A 21,977-nucleotide genomic window follows, 5' to 3' on the forward strand; every position below is an offset into this window, starting at 1 on the left:
CGCGGGGGCGGGCGGGGGGCGGCCGCAGCGGGGCAGGGCCGGGCCGGGCGGCGGCGGCGCCGGGCGAACGGGCGGGGGAAGGAAGGAAGGAAGGAAGAAGGGAAGGACGGACCGAGCGACGCGGCGCCAGGTCGGAGGAGCTGCGGCCGCGCCCGTGCGTGTCGGCGGGCGGCCAGGATGGATCACCACCAGCCCGTCAGCCGCTACCAAGTGGTGAGTGCGGCGTCCCCGGCGAGGCCCGCTCGCCTCCCCCCGCCCCTCGGGCCGGCGCGGCGGGCCACGGTGCGACCGGGGCGCCCTTCCCCCGGCCCCGCTTCTCGGCTCCTACGCGCGGGGGTCTGGCAAGGACCAGGACCGGCTCCGGGGCCAAGAGTGGCCCGTCCCACGGAAGGGCTCTGACAGCCGGGCCTTGCTCGGGCGGCGGGGGCTGCCTCCCTCGCGCCCCCGGCAGCCCCGGCCTCGGAGGAGGCGGCTGCCCGGCCTGCTCGAGAAGCCGCCTTTACCCGCCTCCCTCTCACCTCCCGCCGGCTCCCGGTCCTGGCCCGGGCTCGGCGGGTTTTCCCGGGCGCCTCCCCCTGCCGGGAGCGGGTGGTGGCTCCCGGGAGAGCGCGGCCGAGGAGGAGAGCGGGGCTCGCCGCGCCAGTGCGGAGCAGGGGGGAGGAAGGGGCAGGGGTCCTTGTCTTTGCTAAGTACGTGCCGCGGAGCGAACCGCTGAAACCTTGTGATTTCTAAAAGCCCGTAGCTGTCTGGCACAGGGATAGAGTGCAAGGCCTGTGTGAAGATTGGAGCGAGGGAGGGAAGTGTGAAATGCAGGGAGGAGACTGACCTTCAGTGTGTGTGTGTGTATGCACATGAACGAACAGACTCTTCTCAAGAACGGTCTGCAGCTCTGTGGGTCGCTGAGACCAATTTTTCTTTTGTTCCTGAACTTAACTACGGAAGTCATCATTTACAATACAAAGATTTTCATCCTGCCCGAATTGATTGTCCTGTTTGTTTCTCGCCGTCATGAGTTTAATGTCAGTTACATAAATCTTGCAGTCATTAGCTTAAGGTCAATTATACTCAAAATATGTAAGCTTTCCTGATTATTTGGTGTAAAAATGGCTTAGGTGCAGTCAGTCTCCTCAAGAGTTTAAATTTTATCCTTAAACTCCTTGTACTGTATAGCTTTGCTTTGAATGTAAAGATAAGGAAGTCTGAAATCTTTGTTGCTCTCTGTGATTCAAATTTCTACTGCAGTCTTCTAGCTAAATCCTGAATTATTTATCTTAGTGTTTGTGTTTTACAGCTTGAGCAGTGAAAAGAATGTCCACAGAAGTAATCACACTTATGTCTGTGCATATGTAAATATTGGTATCTATATTCAGATTGTTCCTAGATTATGAAAGAAAAAAATAATAGGAAACACTTTTATTGTATTTAGAATATTTATTTTGATAATCTCACAGCACTGTAAATTTCTGTATGCTTTTGGGCACTTAGATGCAGGGATTGTCATAGAGGTGATGAACACACCACACACCCTGTGACGTATGCCTTTAGGGTGGTAGTTGGTCACCAGCTGCTTTTTTTCTGGCACCGTGCTTCCATAACTTGAAATCAGTAGAAGTCCTAAAGTCATTCTTTCTTCTCTGCAACAGAGAAGAAGAATGCTGGCAGAGCATTTTCTTGAGAGCCTACAAACACTGTCTTCCTCGAGGCCTGAGGTAACCTGGCATGTTTTAAAAGGCCTTGAAAGAGCAAATGTTATTAGAGGTCAGACAGGTAGAAGGGAAACTTTAATTTAGTTACTCAAAGGAGTTTAAAAAAACCCAAAAAACAAAAACACATGAAGAAATAATTTGTCTCTAATATTTTTGTCTTACGCTTGTTAGGAACTTCAGTGATGATGCTGATGCCCACCTTTGGGTAAGCACTATTTGGTGTGGCCTTTCAAAAGGGTTTAGCTTAATGTTTCTCTGCATGAGTTGGCCTCCTCAGTTTGCTGTGTACATTAAATTGTGTAGTCATTTGTTATAAATCAGTCTGCTGTGCTCCAGAGTTTAAAATACAGCCTTACTGATTACTGCCCCATAGGAAGGAGCATATTGTTTTAGTTTCTTTGTTATATCTGCCTGCTGAAGACTGAGATTTTTGTAATGTTGTTTACTTTCTGTTTTGGGTCAGAGAAAGGAAGGAACAAGGCAATTGCAGATATTCTTAATTAGCAGCTGATTATTCAAGCATGTGATCTTAAGTGTTGTGATGTGTTTGCTTACATAATGGCTGTGATAGGTACTGAGCAATAGATTATTGCAGATTTTATGGTTGTGTCCTAGTTTTTAAAGACAAAATGTAGGAAAAAAAGATGCCTTAATATGGCTAATACCACATTTTATGAATGTTTTATGAATTTAGTTTTGTGAAATCTGGCCAGTTCTGCTGTGTTCATTGTTTTTTTTTCTGTTTTCTTTCTCCCATGATTAATAACAAATACTTTTTGGCCCTGCTTGTACCTATTCTGCCTTTACTTCTACCTAATCTGACTATTCAGGGCAAGTTCTCTTCTAAATAGAAAGATTTCTAGGTGTGTTTTATTATCAAAAGAATTACTGACTTGTGTTTCCTGGCAGTTGCATTTCAGTGAAGTTGAAGGAGCTCTCTTTCTCTTTTTATTTGTGGTTTCTTCAAGTAAATTAAGTTAAATTACTTTAGATTGACAGGCAATTTAGTTTTGAGTTTTAGCACAAAAAGCCTGGTCTATGACTTCTTATGAAACAGAAAATGTCTCATCATAAAGCTAACCCTCTGCTTTTCTTATTTTTATCTCTGTTGGATATAGCTCTAAAGCTTCACTTTGTATCTTGTTCTTCTTTGTGTGTCTGCCCTTTATTTACAAAGCAGTTTAAAAGTGTTCGAACCGGGCAGCTGTTAAAAGCTGGTACTTGGAATTGCAGCAAAGTAAGTGTTGTGAGCAAAGAGCAGGCAGTACGTCAGCATTACGTAACTCTCTGCCCCGGGCATGTGTGATTTGTATTGCTTGCTGGCCCTCCTGTTTTGTCTCTCTTCATAGGGCAAAAAGACAAATAATTGATGGGTAAGAATTTGTCATGCTTCCCTGCAGGAGTATGACATTAGAAGTAAATTAGCCAACCTTTGTTGTCTTGCTTTACTTCCTATTTCTTTTCCTTAGTCACTTGAATGACTGCATTCCTGTTGGTGAATGTGTCTTAAATTTTACATTTGACATTCCTTGCAGGTAAAAGTCAGTTCAGCTGTATCATTTACTTATTGTTGTATTTCTTCTATTTCTTCCCCTATTCTGCTCTTTGTTGGGTAAGGCATCAAGTTTAGGAAAATGATAATAAAAATTCTTTGGTAATCATTCTCCTGATTGTTTTTACCTTCTAGTTCTTTGTCATCTGACCTTAATAGCCTTACTATCTTGTCTGAAACGTCTGCTTCTAGTCTAGCCTGTTTGCAGAAAAAGTGATTGGAGTGATGCTTTGTGAGTCTGTACTGGAACAAAGAGGAGGAAATGCAGCTGTTTTCTGCAGCACATAAAACTGAGAGAGCAGCTAAGCATTAAAGCTCAAGGTTGTCTTTTTTACTTAGAAATGTGGCTTTCCAGATAACTGAGTCATGAGGGAAGACTTCACGTGCTTGTGAGTGATTTAAGTATAGAAATTGTATTGAAGGCTGCAGGACTTAAGAGCTGTACTGCTCATGAATTAGAATAACCAGTCTTTCTTGATTAAAGTTTGGGTCAGGTAGTCTTGAGTCTGACTTAGGGTTTGGTCAGAGCTAAACAGGTAAATGGTAAAATGGGAAAGTAACAAACCGATTTGGGTGGGACCGAAGGCAGCTCTCCACAGGTATGTCGGTTCAGCTGTTACTGAACTTGCCATGCCACTGTAGCACTTGGTTTTGGTGGGGTTTGTAAGTGATGGTTGAGGCAAGACTCTGATGGCAGCCTGCTTTTTATGGCACTATGCAGGGATAAAGAAGTGGCTTTTTAAAAGGGATTTTAGTCTTTTGTAAGTTGTGTGTGCTTATAGAAATGGGGCTAAGAGATGAAAAAATGTAAACACTGTAGCAAAAAACAAACTAAGATAAGGCTTTATTTTCTCTGTTACCTCCATTGTTGCTCTTTACTCTCCCAATGTTACTTAGTTAAAAACCTTGATCAAAGTCAAGTTGTCTTTGTAACTTGCATGAAAGTCAACCTACGCAGGAAATGTGAGCAAAGAAAAATCTCTTGCTTCTTTCTTTTCCGGGGACTGAGCCTAATAGTGATTAGCAAATAAACTCCCAAATGTAGGTAATTCTATGGCTTTGATGTAAGACTGCTAGCTTATATCTGTATATCCACTGTATTTTCTACAGTATTTGTTGTTTTATGAAAACTCTTATGTAATTGGTGTTACTGAACAGCTCAAGCTAGCTTAGGGGAATTCTGTTGCTTTCCACAGATATGTGGTGATGTCATAACTGGAAGATAAAATTCTGCATCTGGAGCACTAAGTTTATAATGCTGAAAAATACTGAGGAAAGATGCATTAACTGATAAGTGTTGAAGTTGTTTGCTTGTGATAGTTGCACAGATATTTTTAGTGGTAGGAGCCTCAATCATAAGAAGATAGAACTTTTCATTGGACTGACTTTTTGTACATGAAACACCTAGATTAGACTTTTAATGGCTTAGAAAACAAATGAGTCTCTCCTGAAATGAGGTAAATTATGCCTTCAGACAATCATCTGTCCTTGCATGTTAGTTGTTTTTTGGACTGTAATATTAGCCATTTAAAATTTTTAATTTATTTTTGTAGCACTTACTTGTTACAAATTTGTCTATTAAACAGTAGTTTCTCTCTTGAAAGAATAGCTTTAATATTTTTTGTAAATATTTTTGCTATTTTTTTTTAATGAAGAATCCTGCTACAAACAGGAAAAATTGTAACTGTTGAAACGTTTGCAGATACAGTAGGGATGCAGTTAATACTTAAAGGACTACATTTTACTTTTTTTACTTCTTATTTAAATTTGCAAGTGCTTTCTCATTTTATATGAAAAAGGAAATAAACTTCAAGTCTCTCTGTATGTTGCTTCTAAGTAAAGGTGCTGAGGTACCGGACAGATACAATACTTTTTGTATAAATTTAAAGCAGGGTTGTAACTATGTATTGCCATTACTATCTGATTTTTGAATCTCTTGGAGGGCCACAGACATAACACTCTGCTCTGTGGCTGTTTCATAGGAGGAAACCCTGGCTCACTGGTACACCAGGAATATCAGTGGTTACAGTAACTTTCTGGGTTTTTATGTGGGCAGTTTCCTTTTTTTTTTTTTTTTTTTTTTTTTGGTGTGGGCACAGAATGACCTAAGCAATTTTGCACACCATTTGGCTGAGTTTCATAAGTTTTACCATACTGAGCAAAAAAAAAAAAAAAAAAAAAAAAAAAAAAAAAGAGTAAAACCAGCAAAATGTATCTGGGTTGCTCCCTCCCAGGTTGCTGAGGAAAAACTCAGATTTTTCACCAAAGATCTTGGTAGGCCAGAACCAAAGGTTGGATTTGTGCAAAGGTAGTACAGGCCTTTCTAGTGGCAGGAAGATCTTGGTGTGGCTGAGGCTATCTTGTAAAACTGGGGGATTTTTATGTTCTTGAAAGATGCATGAAGCCTGAAAAAAGAGGTTCCTGATCTGTGCAGTGACATGAAGTCACGTAATGTAAAAAGGCAGCTTCAGGCTCTGGCGTGCATGTCACATCTAGTAAGTCTTCTAATCATATTAGAAAAGTTCAGTAGCATGAATAAAATAACTTCAGATAGCAGAGTTATGAGCAGGAGTCAGCTGCGTTATGACCAAACTAGATGTTCTTTCTTTGGTCCTTTAAAAAGGAGAAGCTGTAAGCCTTCTCTCAGCTCATTTGTATCTGAAAAATGTAATAGGGACCACATCAGGATAACCTCAGAAATCAAGCACTGCATTAATAACAAATGTTAGTGGTAGTCTTCTAGATGGGGAAATTGAGTTACTTTTAACAAATGGCTAATTACAGGCATATTTTGAATCTTTCTTCCCTGTGACAGTGTTGACAAAACAAGGAAGATGTGGCAACTGGTAATGTCATCACACTAACTTTGTGAGAGCTCAGTGCTCAACTTAGTCATAGATTTCAGTATTTTCTAAAGTTTCATAGCCTCAAATCTTCCTCTAGATATCTAGCTGTTTTGAAAAGGGGATGAACATATACCAGTACACTCAAATCAGGGAAGCCATTTTCAAATGAAGAAGAAAAGCAATCCTAAGAGTTTGAGTAAAAAAAAAAAAAAAAAAAAAAAGAAAAAATTTGGCAACTTATAAAGTTGGAGAGGCACTGCCAACTTTTCCTACTGAAACTGAACTACTGCAGAGCCAAGATTGTGGGTTTGAGCTGCCTCAGGCTTAGGTCTCCCACTTCCTGGGCAAGTGCTGTCACAAGTAGCTGATTTTAGTAAATTGGGCACCCCCTTCACCAGCTGTGTTTTTTAATGAGAATGACTAACTTTTTCTGGTTTGTGCTTAAGTCTTTTCAGGCACAGCCCGCACTCAGAGCATGTCTGATTTACAGTGAAAGTGAAAAATAAATTTCCATTTTAACATGTAACTCTTTATTCCACTTAAGTATTGTTTCCATTATCATAGGCTAAGATTAGCCTAAAACTGAGATAGTCTAACTTACTCCTCAGCCACTCCATAGCCAAAACATTAGATATTGAGTCATGCCCCCCAACCTCATTCATGGTTGTGCCTGTAGCTGTGTTTGGAATGCACAGAACAATTTAAAAAAAGACGTCCAAACTTTGAGTGGTATAGACTAAATAAGCTTTATATTGCTTTATTTTTCTTTGTAAACTCGTCTTTCTTTTTCTTTAGTTACTGGGTTCTTGGCAACACCTTCTTACTTATAAAATGTGCATTTCCTGGAAAAAAAAAAAAAGAAGAAAAAATTGGTCTCCGTGTTGCAGGGTAAACTTAACATATTCACAAACATGGTTTGTCCATTTTAGCTTTGAGCAATATTTACCTGTTGAAACTATTCCTATAAATGTTCACTGATTGTTCTTGTAGGGGAGGTCAGAATCATGTCCTTGGTAAAGATATATATGTAGCTTCAGCTATTGAACATGCTTTTGCTTTTCCCTGATTAATCTGAAAAGATTTTGTAGGAAAGGACCTTGAGGAGGAGTTATTGAAAAGAGGTTACTTATGGTAGCAGTTCTTTCCATCCCGCAGGAAAGAAGTTTAGGGTTCTTTTAAAGTGGTGCAAGCTGTTGGATAAACATTGCTTTGGCAATGGTTCGTGTAATTAACCTTTGTCATCTTTGAGGAATAAGTGATGCCTTTGGTAAAACAATTGGGATCGGGGTTTTGGCTGATACTGAGGCCAGTTGTCCATTTTGATCATGGTGCTTATGAATCAATTGTCGTATCTTGAAATTTAACAGAAAAAGTCCTTAAGGTAATTTTCAAGGAATGTTCTGAAGCATTAAGGCTCTTAATTAAATCTCCGAAGTTGTGGTCATAAAATTGACTTGCATCAAATACATGGAATAAATGGTTAGGGAAAAAGACTTGCACCAGCTGTTTGCTCCTTAAAATCTGTTCTGAATTCTAGAATTAGTGCATAATTCAAATAAAGGAGCTGGCCACTAAATTCCTGCAGTGCTGGGCCACAGCTGATGTTGAACAGTGTGGCTTATGTTCCTTTCTTGTGTACCTCTTGTGTGCTTTTTTTTTTAGGTGCCTTATAATCAACCAACCTGCTGGAAAGTGCCTGCTTTCAGGTGTGTGCATTATCTCGCTGGCAATTGAGAGGTCCAGAGAATTGTCCTTTGTGCCACATATTTTGTCAGATTGCTTTGAAATACTCAGTCAGCACTTTAATAGTAGTGTTGAAAAAATTCCCAACTACCTATTGAGACCTAAACATGCTTTTTTTAAAGGAATGACCCTGAATGTTTATAAGCGTTGTGTGAGTTGCAAATCAAAATGGAAATCTTTTCAGTAGAGCCTGTTGTTGCAATTCACAGTAAGTGTGTTCAGCTGGTGTTGTGTATGTGTGTTTTTTTAAGCTGTTGAAATTTGTCTGTATTATCTCTGTAAGTTGAGGAGCTCAACTACTCCATTTCCATTACTAATAAAATAGGTTATACTGAAAAAGTCAAGCATGACTGACCTGCTAATAGGAATAGAGTTTGCTCTTGTTGTTTAATAGTATCCTCTGATTTATATTTTATTTAAATAATGATTTCATTTTGAGCTACTGAGCCATATTGTTGAATAGGAAACTCTTTTACTAGGCTCGCTTTATTTAAGTACACATGCAATAAAATTCTTGGTTTGTCGATCATCTTGTGACTTTTTAAGTTTTTCATATTTTTTTGAAGAATTTTCCATGGCACTTATGCATGGTACAGGAGACACACACTTGAGTCCTTTTTTTCCTACTTCTTTCAAATCAGGGTCTTGAGGTGAAATTGTGTGCTGCTTCTGCAGTTCAATTTCCATAATACATTTCCAGGAAGAAAATCTTCATCTTTGCTATTCCCTCTAAAATAAATTTATCCTGTTAGCATTCTCCTGCGTTGTCCTTAAGAAGTTTTTGTTCTTGAACTCTGTCATTGTACTTTAACTGAAGTATGTGTAACATTTAGAGTAATATTCAGCATTTTCAATCAACGTTGAATTTTGCAGCCCAAATGAATGTAAGTTAAAATAGAACTAATTGTTGGATATTGAGTCTGCACTTGGTGGCATTTCCTGATTTTACAGGCTGTTCCCTCTACTTTTACAGTTTACGTGTTGTGTATGTTCTGTGTGACTTCAGAATGACTGGGATCTACTTTCTGTATTGATTCTATAAAGCTGCTGCTGAGTAAAGACGTGGCCTGTGACTGGTGGTTTGCTGAAGCTGTTGGTTATTGGCAGCTGCCAACAAATCCTGATGCAACTCTGTCCATCGTTAGGGAGTACAGGGAGAATGAACAAGAAGTATCCTTGTATGATACACATGACCTGCCCTTGTGTTGAATACTGTTTTGGTTGTTCACAAGGGGAGCTACAGAAAGGTAGGGGAAGTGGACTTCTTACAAGTGCTCTGAAATAGGTGGTGGGAATTGGAAGTGACCAACACCTGCAGAGTCACCAAGGCAGTCGGTAAAAGCAGTTGTGGAGCTGTTATTCACCAAATTGTGCAATATTAAAATTGTAGAGTGTTCACTGAGGTTTGATTTAGAAAAGAAAGTACACAGGAGAAGCAAACATATGCAGATTTTGATACATGAGATTATACAGGCCGATTGTACCAGCAGATTCAAGAAAGCAAACTCACGTCAAATCTGTAACAGATGTGAGTGGAATAGGCAGAGATGTACACTTGACCAGCTGTAATGGAATTGCTGTGCATGTTGGGGAATCTGAGGAAAATGGATGTCAAAGAAGTGATTAAGGCTCGTATGCTGATGGCTGTGTTGGAGACAGAACACGCCCTTAGATTGGCCTCTGCTCTCGGTAGCATGCGTCTGGTTTGTTACTGAGTTTCTTTTATCTAGAAAGTGTTCAAGGAGGAAAACCTCATTTTATACTTTGTTTATAGAATTAAACCAGTTCCTCAAGCTATTCTCAAGTTACTATTTGACAAACAGAAGGCTACATGATAGGTGGTAATGTTTTCAGTAGCTTCTGCATTCTGGAGTAGGTCAGAGTTGCAATACCTCATTGTGTACAAGCTTTAGAGTAAGCTTTTAACAACTTCTTTTTCTAGAATTTTTTAATATCGTGTGAAGATTTTAAAATGTTGGTCCCAGCCATTGTTGTTATTAGTATTTAGACATACCAGTTTTTTGTTGGCAAATTTCTCTGTTAATTCCTATTACTATGTAATAGGAAGAGCCCTACGAAACAATGCTCAGTTTATAATTTTATAATGAATATGAAACATGTGTCTGTTTGGATCATACCAAAATTCCAGTATTCAAAATTATTGTGGCATTATTCTTTAGTAGACAAGAAACCTTCAAGAAAAGGGGAGAGAAATGGATATACTTTGAAGAAAGCCATACTTCTAGTATCATTAATCTTGGAACGTTTATTTTTCCTGAAGAGTTCACACATTCACACCAGATATGTTCTTATATTCACTAATACCTCTACTTTTACTGTTAATGGGAGGGATTAGAAGGAATACATCTCAATAGAAGCCATAGGGAATGAATGCAGCTGTGTATGTTGTGCTACTAAATGTGTAATTAATTGGTTAAATCTGGATTATAATGCATGTAAAATGTTACATGTGAGCTAGTCATTGGGATGACTATGTGGAAAGACACATCTATGTAGATCTAGCTACACACACATTATAATGTTTATTTTCTTTTCCTCCACAAAGTCCTGATCACCATTGTTTTATTTGGTTTGTTGTTTTTTTTAAATCAGATTTTAAAAGACTCTTTAAAAAAACCTTGAAAAATTCAATAGCCTGAAGATCCCTAGTTAAAAGAGTACTAAGATAATTTAAGTGTTGCTTAAATACATGTGAAACACTTTTACTTGCTACAGATTACTTAATTTTTGCACAAGGAAGTTCACTGTGGTAGAAAGGCCATTCTTTTGGCAACTTATTTTTCAACCACATTCAGTATAAATCTCTGGATTCTTTTCAGCCAAAGTTTGCCTCCAGAGGTTCTGGGTTTCCATGGTATCTAATCCCTGTTTAACAGCCACACTTGGTATTTCTACACAGCTGTGGAATGGCAGCAGTGGGCTTCTACCAGCTTTCCTGCTTCTAGTGCAGATTTTACACCTTTGACCTTCTGACATATTAACTACTGTTGAAAACTTTCTGCGGTGATGCCTGATAAAAAAAAAAAAAAAAAAAAAAAAAAAAAAAAAAAAACAAAAAACCAACCCCAAAGTTTGCCTCCAGAGGTTCTGGGTTTCCATGGTATCTAATCCCTGTTTAACAGCCACACTTGGTATTTCTACACAGCTGTGGAATGGCAGCAGTGGGCTTCTACCAGCTTTCCTGCTTCTAGTGCAGATTTTACACCTTTGACCTTCTGACATATTAACTACTGTTGAAAACTTTCTGCAGTGATGCCTGATAAAAAAAAAACAAAAAAAAAACCAAAACAAAAACAAACAACAAACCAACCCACTTGGTTATCATGAAGGGGTACTGCTGGATCTGGGGGTTGGATAGCTGATGCTTGCCAAGTGATGGGATGGTGAGGAAAAGAAAATTATGTGCATCTGTTCTGTGCAGTCAAGAATTCTAATCAGATTTGATCACTTAGTTTTGAATACATAAAAGCAAAAAGTAGCTGAAAATTTCTATCCTTCTGCATTTTAATGAAATGCCTTATAAGCTTAATTGCTTAGTAGTTCAGTGTTCATTAATCTGAAGGTTCACCGGTCTTTAGAGGATGGTGTTTCTCTGGAGCGCTTGTGGCTGTGGCCAGGACTATAAAGCAGCAGATCATGCATTTGGTAGAGAACTGGAAATAGTTGCCTTCCTGCTTGCTGGTCTGCATGGGTTCCTGGGAGATTGGTGTTAAAATCCATATTTGAATAAAAAGCATGTTGTCAACTACCTTATTTGTGGAGGAAAAAAATCTGATCCTGTGGAGAAAGCTAGTCAGTTAAAGTACAATGTGGCTTGTTTGGCCTGTTTTCTCAATAATCCTTGTATTCTAGAAAACTGTGAAATATTTATTTCAAAAAGAAAGCTGTTGTGGATGTTGGTTTATTTTTCCAAATAAACAAGAAAATGAAAACATTTATTTTGCAGAAAGATTTATTTAGCTCTTCTGCTCTTAAAATTATTCTCTAAGTGTAATTACAGATTATTGGTTTTAGTTTTGATTTTTCAGTGGCTACTAGTGACCTAAATCAGAGCTGATTGATCTTACCACTTGCCTTCAGCAAGTTTGCTGATGACACCAAGCTGTGTGGTGTGGTTGGCATGCTGGAGGGAAGGGACGCCACCCAGAAGGACCTTGACAGGCTTGAGAGGTGGGTGTGTGCAAATATAATGAATTTCAACAAGGCCCAGTGTATAAAGTCCTGTGCCTGGGTTGGGGCAACCCCAAGCACAAACACAGGCTGGGAATGAACAGATGGAGAGCAGCCCTGCTGAAAAGGACTTGGGGGTGCTGGTGGCTGAGAGGCTGGACATGACCCAGCCATGGGCACTCACAGCCCAGAAACCAAACGTGTCCTGGGCTGCATCCAAAGCAGCGTGGGCAGCAGGGACAGGGAGGGGATTCTGCTCCTCTGCGCTGCTGAGAGCCCACCTGCAGTGCTGCATCCAGCTCTGGGGTCCCAGCACAGGGAGGACATGGACCTTTGGAGTGAGTCCAGAGGAGAGACACCAAAATGATCAGAGGGATGGAGCTGCTCTTGTATGAGGACAAGCTGTGAGAGTTTGGATTGTTCAGCCTGGAGAAGAGAAGGCTCCAGGGAGGCCTTATTGGCGGCATTCCAGTGCCTGAAGGGGCTGTGCAAGAAAGCCAAGAGGGTCTTCTTATAAGGAAATGCAGTGATAGGACAAGGGAGAATGGAGGAGGGTAGGCTTGTTTTAGATATAGGAAGAAATTTTTTCCTGTGAAGGGTGTGAGGCACTGGAGCATGTTGTGTGGAAAAGCTGCGAGCACCCATCTGAGGAAGTGTTTAAGGCCAGGCTGGAGGGGGCTCTGAGCATCCTGGACTAGTGGAAGGTGTCCTTGTCCCTGGTGGGGGGATTTTGAACTATGTTATCTTTAAGCTCCCTTTCAACACAGACTATTCTGTGATTCTGTTCTTGGTGATTATGGTTTAATGATATCCGTTTTACGTGTTTTTCTAAAAAAAACCAATAGCTGATAGTATGAGCTGTTGATACAATTAGGTGGCATTCAGAAAGCAGAAACATGATGAAGTGTTTTTCTAACAGGTTCAGAATCAAATTTTATTTCAAGATTTATTTTTTTTTTGCCTTGAAAATCCCAAGGTTAAGATTTTGCTATTTACAGACAAATCTTATTTTTAGACTAGTAAAGCTGAAAAATGCAGTATGTGGTTACAAAACAAGCATTAAAATTGCAGCCTGTATTTGTTGAAGTTATTTTTATGTAACAAGAGATCTCTGCTTTCATGCCTCATTTGTAGAGAAAGCTTATTGCAGACTTAGAAATCACTACCTGTAGGCAAGTGTAAAAGGGCTTGAATTTTTCAGTAAATGAAAGCATCAGGTGAAACACAGATGTGAAAAGCTCCCTGTTAGCTTTTTGAAGAGGACAGCTTTTATTTTAACCCACTGTTTGTTGCACTTATCATATTTACAGTGTTATGATTTCTGTGGAATAAATATGTGTGTACCAGTATGGAAGATGTCATGAAGCTAATGCAGAAATGTCAGAGTTCTTTTTGTGCACTACACAAGCAACTTGAGTCTGTCATGCCTTTCCCTCCAATGCTGGAAGCTGCAATAAATGGGTATTTTTGGTTGACCTCTTGTCATAATCTCAATAATTGATAATAGAAGACCAAAGTAACTTCTACCAAGTCAAGAAAATAAATCTTAGTTTCCAGGAGTGTTTCTTTTTGTGAAGACAGTGCATCAATGGACTGTTTTTCATACAAAGGTTGAACTTACATGATCTGCTTGGCTGTCTCCACAGTTTTACTTGAAGCAAAGTTTTAGGTCCAACATGATAGAATTTCTGTGTATTGTATTTAATACAGTTTGGAAGAACCCATGAACTTGTCAGTGTAAGGTCATAACTGGACAAGTCAAAGCTTCTTTGAAAACGTAATTTCATTTGGAAGGTAGAAAGAAGGATATGTTAAAAGTGCTTTGTAATTTATAATTGCTAATGAGAATTTTATGTAGCTCTGTGGTGCCCCAGACAGAACTGTCACTGTGAAAATTTATCTACAAGTCACATTTTGACAAGATGAGCTGGTAATAGAGGTATTAAATGAAACAGGACAAGAAAGCTGGCTAGTTGTTTGCGGTTTTGTTTTGTTTTTAACTTGTATGACAGTATCCCCTGCATAATTTTTTGCTACACTAAAGAAATGATGTAACCAGAGTGAAAAAAATATATTTGTAAAAAAAGTATTTAAAAAATATGTGCAATATGCTGTTGAAATTAATTGTATTGCAATAATTTTATAGTATACTATTTTCTGTAATAATATTTTATGAAAGGAGTAAAGAGCAGTTTTTGAAATGCAAAATCAGGTGACAAATTGCGTGGTGTTTGTACACTATGACTAGAATTAGCATGTGCTGCTTCAATGCACTTTATCAGAGACCATTATTCTAATCTTGTGCATTTTTGGTACAGGTGATAACAGACATCTTATTATATCCTTTTCCTCTGATTTTTCTTTTTTAAATGGCATAATTGAATAACTTGCTTATACTGCCACTCTTGTGCAATCAGTTCATCAGAAATGAAACAAACTCTGTTTAGCCAGAGAAGCGAACATCTGTACGTCAGATAAAGTTGCTATCTGTAGATAGATAAAAAGTGTTAAGTAGATAATGAGATCTTCCACTTTTAGTTTTTATTTTGATAAGCCTAAACATTTAAAGTAGCTGAATCCGTCCCCTCAGTAAAAGCTTCTGTTCTAAGCACTTTCTCGTGGGCTGTGTTTCTTTGTAAGCTGTCAGCTGACTTCAGATATTGCATCTGATTACTTTGGAAATAATTATACAAAATAACAGACTTAAGGAAATCAGTTGTAGAAAGAATAATTGTGTACATTGTATAAGAATAATTTCTTTATAAAAGAAATTATTAATGTAAAAGTAGAGAATAAATATAACTGTGTTTTATACAATATTTTGGTGCTGAAAGACCTGGCATTGATTTTAACTTCTTCTGAAATGAAATAGTGAATCACTGTTTTGTAGATGTTTTCTGGGAAGGAAACTGAAGATAGTGTAAGGTAAAAGTCATGTGAAGGAAACTATTCTGTTTTCCTGTGTTGTTCACCCTTTTGTAGCTACCATGAGACTGAGTCATTGTTGGCAGAACAGCCTTTGCTCCTCAATTGATCTTTGAATTTTACGTGTCCTATCATAGATACTTTTTGAGAATGAGCCTGTAATGTACTGTAGTTTGAGGGCTGCAAAAGCAGGAATTGAAATACTGGCATTAACAGTTTAAGAGTAATGTGTCTAATAGCAAAGTTCTCACTTTTTGTAGTAAAGCTTCTTGTAGTCAGCCAGATACCCCAACTTTTCCATGAAGGAAAAAAATTTCAGTGTCACCCAGTTTTAAAATGTGAGGGAGGGAATAGGGGAAGGTACTAATTTACAGTTCCCTGGTTTAATAGGTCTTGGTAATTGTTTTGATCATAATGTTCACAAAAGCAGCTATATTGCCTACTACCAAATTATGGTTCATTGGAGGCTTGGGAGGAGCTGAGATAATGAAGTGCTAGTTCTCCTTGGTCTTTAATTAAATGTTTGGTGAAACATTCTTACTATTGGAAAAATAAAATCTTGGATACTATTTATATACTTTCAATGTTAAATGCTGCTTCAGGTGACATTTAAGTACATAGCATAAGTAATGCCTTGAAACAGACATTTTCTGTTCCTTTCTGGGTGCTTTTAGCTTGGTTTCTATGGCAATGAAGCCTATGAAGAGTGTCAGGTCTCTTCTTCCCCTGCCTCCAAAAATAACTTCTAAATTTACCGCCAGTAGAAGCCAAAATTAAATGTGAGGAGGGAGGCTCAAAGGTAGTCAGATTCCTACTGGTTTCAAGCAAGCTGGTGATTCCAGAGTGGCGAGGCAGTGCTCTGTGAAGACAAGGCAGAGTTGCTACAGGGCAGAATGATATAATCACTGCTGTCTACCCTGTTGGTGAGGGCAACATTTCCAGTTTACTGGAGCAAGTTCTGCTGCAGTTGGGGCTTTTGTTTTGGTTTTTTTTGGACCCATTGAAGTTGTCCTCTGAAAGAAGCTGAAGTTAGTGCCCTGAGGAGAGAGTAGGATACACGGGACTTGGACAAGAGCTAACAAAAGCTACTTTGTGTTCATGGAACAACTTGTGTTTATTATTCTAGCTGTAAACTCAAGCTACTTAATCCAGTTATTGTGGGGTTGTTGTTATTGTATGATGTTGCCTTTTTTTTTTTTTTTTTTTTTTTTTAACAAAAGAGGTGAAGATTTCTCTTTAAGCTGCTGCTTTAGGATAACCTTGGTGCTTTTCAGAATTTCTGAGAGGCCTCCATAATAGAAGAGAGGATAAATAGAATTATGGTTGTTAAATACAAGTCTCACAAAATAAAGGCACTTTGAGTGGCACTAAAAGGTATAACGTGTCTCTATTATGTGGAACCCTTAGGATGGAATTTTTCCATTTCCTAATTGCAGTTGCTATAACCGTTGAATGACTCATTAACTTTGACTTTGAAGGCAAGAAGTCTCATGTACATTTTTCATGTCTGATCTTCATGTTAACCCCATCATCTACTAAATTACTCCACTGTTAGTATATTACGGATAATTTGGAGTAAAATATCTTTCAAGAAAGCATGTAGAAGTTGTAAAATGAAATTTCTGGGGAATGGCAAAGTTTTTTGGTTTTGTTTGTTTGTTTTGATTTTTTTTTTAGGAGTAACATGCTCTTTGACCAATGATGTGCTTGTGGGTTTCTGCATCTTCAGAATAGCAACAGCATTTACTGTGGTGTAGTAGGGGGAAAAAGTTGCAGTGATTGAAGAGGAGGAGGGCAGGAGAGAAACAATGGAAGTAACAGAGATCCATTTAAGTTTGCTTTACTTTTTCCCCTGCCCAAAGACCAGGTTGTTTTACTGGGGCAGTCAGAACTACATACACATCCCAAATGAAGGTGAACGTACCAGCCATTAGTGTAAGAACTATACCAGAAGTATTTTGTTCTTTATACCTTAGTTAATCAAATTAGTTTTATTTAAGAATGAGCTTATTTTGGCTATATCCATTGCAATACTAGATTTTTCTTGTGAATTATTGTACTTAATTTAAAACCATAATATTTATAGCTCTCAGCTTGCTTTTCTGATCTGATGTACCTTTTAAGAGTTGATTGGTTTGTATTCTCTCTTGCATTCTGTATCCTGGAATATATTAGGTTATTTTGAAGTGCTTTTGTTTTCTTTGGCTTTAACTACTCAAAATGGCTAAAAATATTTCTCATATTGCTGCTACTTCTGGATCACTGATTAGGCATTAAATGACCTGATTGCTCAGGACCCAGAAACCCTCAAAAACACCTATCATTTCTATTGAAGGTGACCTCTGAGCATCAGGAAACTTTTTTTTTTTCTTTTCCTTGTTTTTAGTAATGTGAAGATGACTGAGCCTGGAAACATATTTTCTGTATAACCCGTGTAGTCTCTATCCTTGGAGGTACTCAAAAGATATTTGGATGTGATCTCATACATCCAGCTGTAGATGCTTCTCCTTGAGCAGAGAGGTTGAACTAGATGGGCTCAGAGGTCACTTTCAACATCAACCATTCTGTGAACTTTGATATAATCTGCATATTAAAACAATCTTGGTGTCAGTGTTACACTGCTTAATAAGAAATTTAGCGTTCTTCTTAGAAGGCACTTTTTCCAGTACTGATTGTACTTTGCCTAATAGAAAATAATTGTAGTTATATTCTTAATATTTGTTACTGAAATAATATTTTGCTGTAGGGTGTTTGTAAAAAGTACCAACTTTATGTTATAGAATTCTTCTTTTAGATATGGTTAACAATCTTATTTTTTGGTCTGGGTTTTACATGTGATGCTTCAGTTGTTGCCTTCTAGGAATCTTATCTTGTAGTTCACACTACTGGGAACTAGTTCTTCTCTAATTATAGTACTCTTTCTTTTTAAAAACTGGATCTTTCTTTTTAGCAGCTGGATCTGAATTCCACAGTTTTAATCAGCATTCTTCCTTATCCAAATTCTTATTTCTGTATATGCTTTGCTGGACATGTCTTTTTAAAACTGCATCTTAAGATAAAAAAGCCAACAAACCAGCAGCTTGAAGTTTTATAGGGAAAGGATTGTTTCCAGAGTGTAAAGAAAAGCAGAATATTTTCAAGTCTTAGAATTTGCATGGAGAAGCTCTTTGACAAGATGCAAGAGAATGAAGGTTCCAGTTACAGAAGCAGACGTGTCTTAATTATTTTTCAAGATAAATAAAATAAACAATAGTATTTCTCACCTTATATGTTTTAAAATCAGTTAATACATTTTATGAATGTACCTAAGAATAAAAATATAATGTTATTAAAATATTAATATAATAGTATTTTTTCCATATAGTAAACATGGAAAACTCCAGATTTTTAAGACTCCCTGAAAATCACTGAAAAGAAAAACATTACTGGGGAAAAAAAAGGCAAGGCAGTTAACATAATCTTTTGCTGATTGCTTAAAAGAATTTAGCTGGACTACTTGAAGTGGTCACATTCTGTTTTGTAAATAATTTGTTTTGTTGATGAGAGTAATCTTGTCTCTCTTTGAACACGTCTCTGCAAGTATTAGGTTGTCATGGGAAGTATTCCTTGAATGCCTCTGAAATGTGTGTGTTTTTCTCCTAAGCTTCACAATGAGGATGATGCCCCAGAGTCTTCAGCAGCTGAGCAGCCTTCGACGTCTGCAGAGACCCCGCAGCCTCCGCAGCCAGCAGCCTTACCTGAGGCAGACACTTCCCCTCCTCCGTACTGTAGCATAGCTGTGGAAGCAGCTGCAACCTCAGGTATTTTTCTCAAATAGCAACTTGTCAGGGGTGAGCATGTATGAATCAGCTCTTGGTTCAAATTGGTCTGATGCTGCTGTGTATTTTTTTTTCCATGCACACAATTGCAGTAAAAAGCTGTCCTTTGATGTGCAGCCCTTTGGTTTGTTCAGAAGAAGCACACTTGTAAATGACACTGATTGTTCCAAATTGCTAGACAAAATGGATGTTCATTAATTAGTTTAATAGGTTTTATTTAAGTCTATTATAGTTCATTTCCACATTTAATCTACGTCTTTTAGTAGTGCTCCATTATTAGACCTCATTAGCAAGTTTCATTACCCCTTTTTAAAAAATTCTTGAGACATCTTTAGTGTGTGACATGTTTTGGTGAAAATATTGCCATGAAAAGGTTAATTTTGCTTTAAAGGCTCTTGATAAAATGAGTAATGGGTCTCTTTATCCATTTATTCACTGCTCCCTTTCTTAGGAGATTGTGGCTTTCCTTGGGGATATGGGAGACAGCAGCAGGCAACATTGAAGTTCCTGTTTAAGTAAAGTTACACGGATTTGTCTTCCATGTGCCAAATAAATATTTTAGGAGTAGCTGCCAACCTAATTTCTTTAAGTGTTTGTTAAAAGAACAGTTTCCTGTCCCTGTTCTTTGAGACAGTGTTTGCAAGTATAATACATAGCTGTGTGGAATTATCCCTATATATAACATCCTTGTGTTGGTGTGCTGACAAATCTGTTGACCATGTGACCTGTGCTGACAACTCTTTATCACATAAACAGCCTTTTAACGAGCTTCTGCTGGCTGTAGGAAGAAACCCATGGCGTATTTCAAGTACTTTTAATTTTGTTAATAATTCTATTCTGTATGGAGATGTTTTACTGTTACAACACAGAAGAATGAAGTCTGTGGTCCATTTTGATGGAAGGAACAATTTTTAAAAGAATGTGTTGAAATTGAAATCTTGGAAAAATTGATTTTCAGAGAGCAACCAGAGTTGGCAACAAGACCACACTAATAAGAATACAGCTATTATTGCTATTACTGGGCTGAAGTAACAGATTGATGCTGATACTTAAACTTTTTTTAAAAAGATTTTTATGTGTATTTTTTTTTATGCTTGGATAAAAGCATTTGGTTGGAATGCCTGGGGATATAACTAACCAAATATGATTTTTTTTCTTCATGAATTTGTTGACTTCTTGCCAGCATCTATGGTAAGGTTTCTGCCTTGGGTAGCAGCTCAAAATACCATCAAGCTGTTAAAAGTTTTTATTTTAAAATTATTTTTAAGAACTTAAAATGCAAATATCCTCAGTTTTAGCCTCTGTAAAAATATACTTTAAAGGTAAATATGTGCATGTGAAAGTTAATATTCTTGACATCTTCCTGGTTTAGAAATAAATAACTTCTTTATTTTGAACAGACACACACAATGAGTTTTATCCTGTACCACCTCCATACAGTGTAGCTACCTCTCTTCCTACATACGATGAAGCAGAGAAGGCCAAGGCTGCAGCCATGGCAGCTGCTGCAGCTGAAGTTGCCCAGCGAGTAAGTGATACAGTTCTGCTGTATTTCAGTTTTGTGAAGTGTGTTAGGCTACTTACTTGTAACAACTGGGCCTATATTATGGCCTGTGACTATAATAATGGTGGGCTGATGATTTAAATATTTTGGATGCTTAGGTTTATGTGGATAGTGTAAGTTAGTTGTGAATACTATGAGAAGCACATCATATTCAGTCTTTTGACAGACATAGCTGTCTAAACATCTTTAGAAGCCAATTTTTGCCCTGTTTTAGTAATTCATCCAGTATTTTGTCAACTCTTAATTAGGTATTCCCTACTAATATTACTTTGTGGAGTTATCACTAATGTGTACTGTTTTGGGTGGCAAAATCAAAAGAATTACCAAAAGCCTTTAGAAAGGAAGGGAGAATTTCAACAGTCTGGAAGAGTTATGACCCCAGATTGCGTAGATAGCTTTTAAAAGGAAAGGTTCCTGTTGTTTGATCTATGGAAACTTAAACACTGAAGTTCAAAGAAATGTTCCAAGTACTTAAAAAAGCCCCTGTGTGAGTTGTGGTAAACAATTAATAGGCACATATTCAGTGTCTCTAGTTTTGTAAGAATTAATCTTATGAAGAATACAGTCTTCAAAATAGAAGATTGGTATCTGCAGTTAATGATAAATATTAGTTTTGTAAAGCAAGTTTCTTCTTTTCTCTGAAGTTCTGGAATGTGGAAATTCTGCTGCCTGGTAGTATTGACCATAATATACTATACGAAAAAAAGACTTCCAGTGCTTTCACTAAAAATTTCCTCCTTGAGATCAAATGTGATTACATTTGATATACGTTTAAAATCTTACTGGCTGCAGTGTGCTTGTGACTGGAGAAAAAACTTTTAGTCACCCAGCAGGAGGCAGGTCCTTCCTTGACTGCTGCACTGTGCTTGCAGTGCACAACACTCATTTTAAGGTATACACAGCTGATATTAAAGTAGGTTTGTGTAACATCACCAGTGATGGTGTCACACAAAGCTGTTTGACTGAATTCCATAGGAAACCACGGAGATTTGCCTTGCCAAGTTTTAGCAGTGAGGTGATGATCTCCATTGTCACATTTTATCTGCTCTAACAGGCGCATGGATTCTTTGTAGTCTGTCCTTACTGCTTGTCACATAAGCATAACCTTTGCTGAAATACTGGTCTGAATGAAACCCTTATTCTGAAATGACAAATTGGGAGCATTAAAAACCCAAACCCTAACTTGTAGAGTACCTGTGACACTGCAGACAAGATGTGCATCTCTTGCAAGATTCTTTTTCTCATGTCTAGAACCCTGTGAAGCACAAATTTCACACATACAGGTAATCTCCCTTGACAACTCAGCCTGAGGTTCAGCCAATTTCCAGAATGAAGCTAAGCAAAACAAACAAAACCCCAAAACAGAGCAAGTATTTTTTTTTCTTGTAATTTTAAACTTTTATTTACTCTTTCTTACAAGTTCAGGTCACCTGTAACAGAAACATCTTTTGCCCTTCCTCAAGCAGTCTGTCTAGTTTTGGTCAAACCACAAATTTTTGAAAAACTAATTTCCTCAGTTGATAAATAGAACTTCAGATTTTGTAAATGCATGGAAATGATCTTGCATGAAAAAGTTTAGGCTACTCATAGCTCTGAACGGGATGGAACTTCAGATGTGCTGTTCCCAGATGT

General features: G+C 38.1%; 1 protein-coding gene across 3 annotated transcripts in view; it reads left to right on the plus strand.

The window, feature by feature from the left end:
- Window positions 1–18: 18 nt before the first annotated feature.
- The window catches only part of NDFIP2 (Nedd4 family interacting protein 2), a 46,389-nt gene continuing 24,430 nt past the window's right edge, over window positions 19–21,977 (plus strand). For 2 of the 3 annotated variants that reach the window (XM_041471228.1, XM_041471227.1), the window contains exons 1-3: window positions 19–213; window positions 18,607–18,763; window positions 20,182–20,309. In XM_041471228.1, coding sequence (XP_041327162.1) covers window positions 178–213; window positions 18,607–18,763; window positions 20,182–20,309 — 321 coding nt within the window. In that variant the 5' untranslated portion in view covers window positions 19–177. The remainder of the gene's footprint in view (window positions 214–18,606; window positions 18,764–20,181; window positions 20,310–21,977) is intronic. The other variant, XM_041471229.1, reaches the window with a different exon arrangement.

Source organism: Pyrgilauda ruficollis, unplaced genomic scaffold, assembly GCF_017590135.1.
Source record: "Pyrgilauda ruficollis isolate IOZ18807 unplaced genomic scaffold, ASM1759013v1 scaffold26, whole genome shotgun sequence".
NCBI lineage: Eukaryota > Metazoa > Chordata > Aves > Passeriformes > Passeridae > Pyrgilauda > Pyrgilauda ruficollis.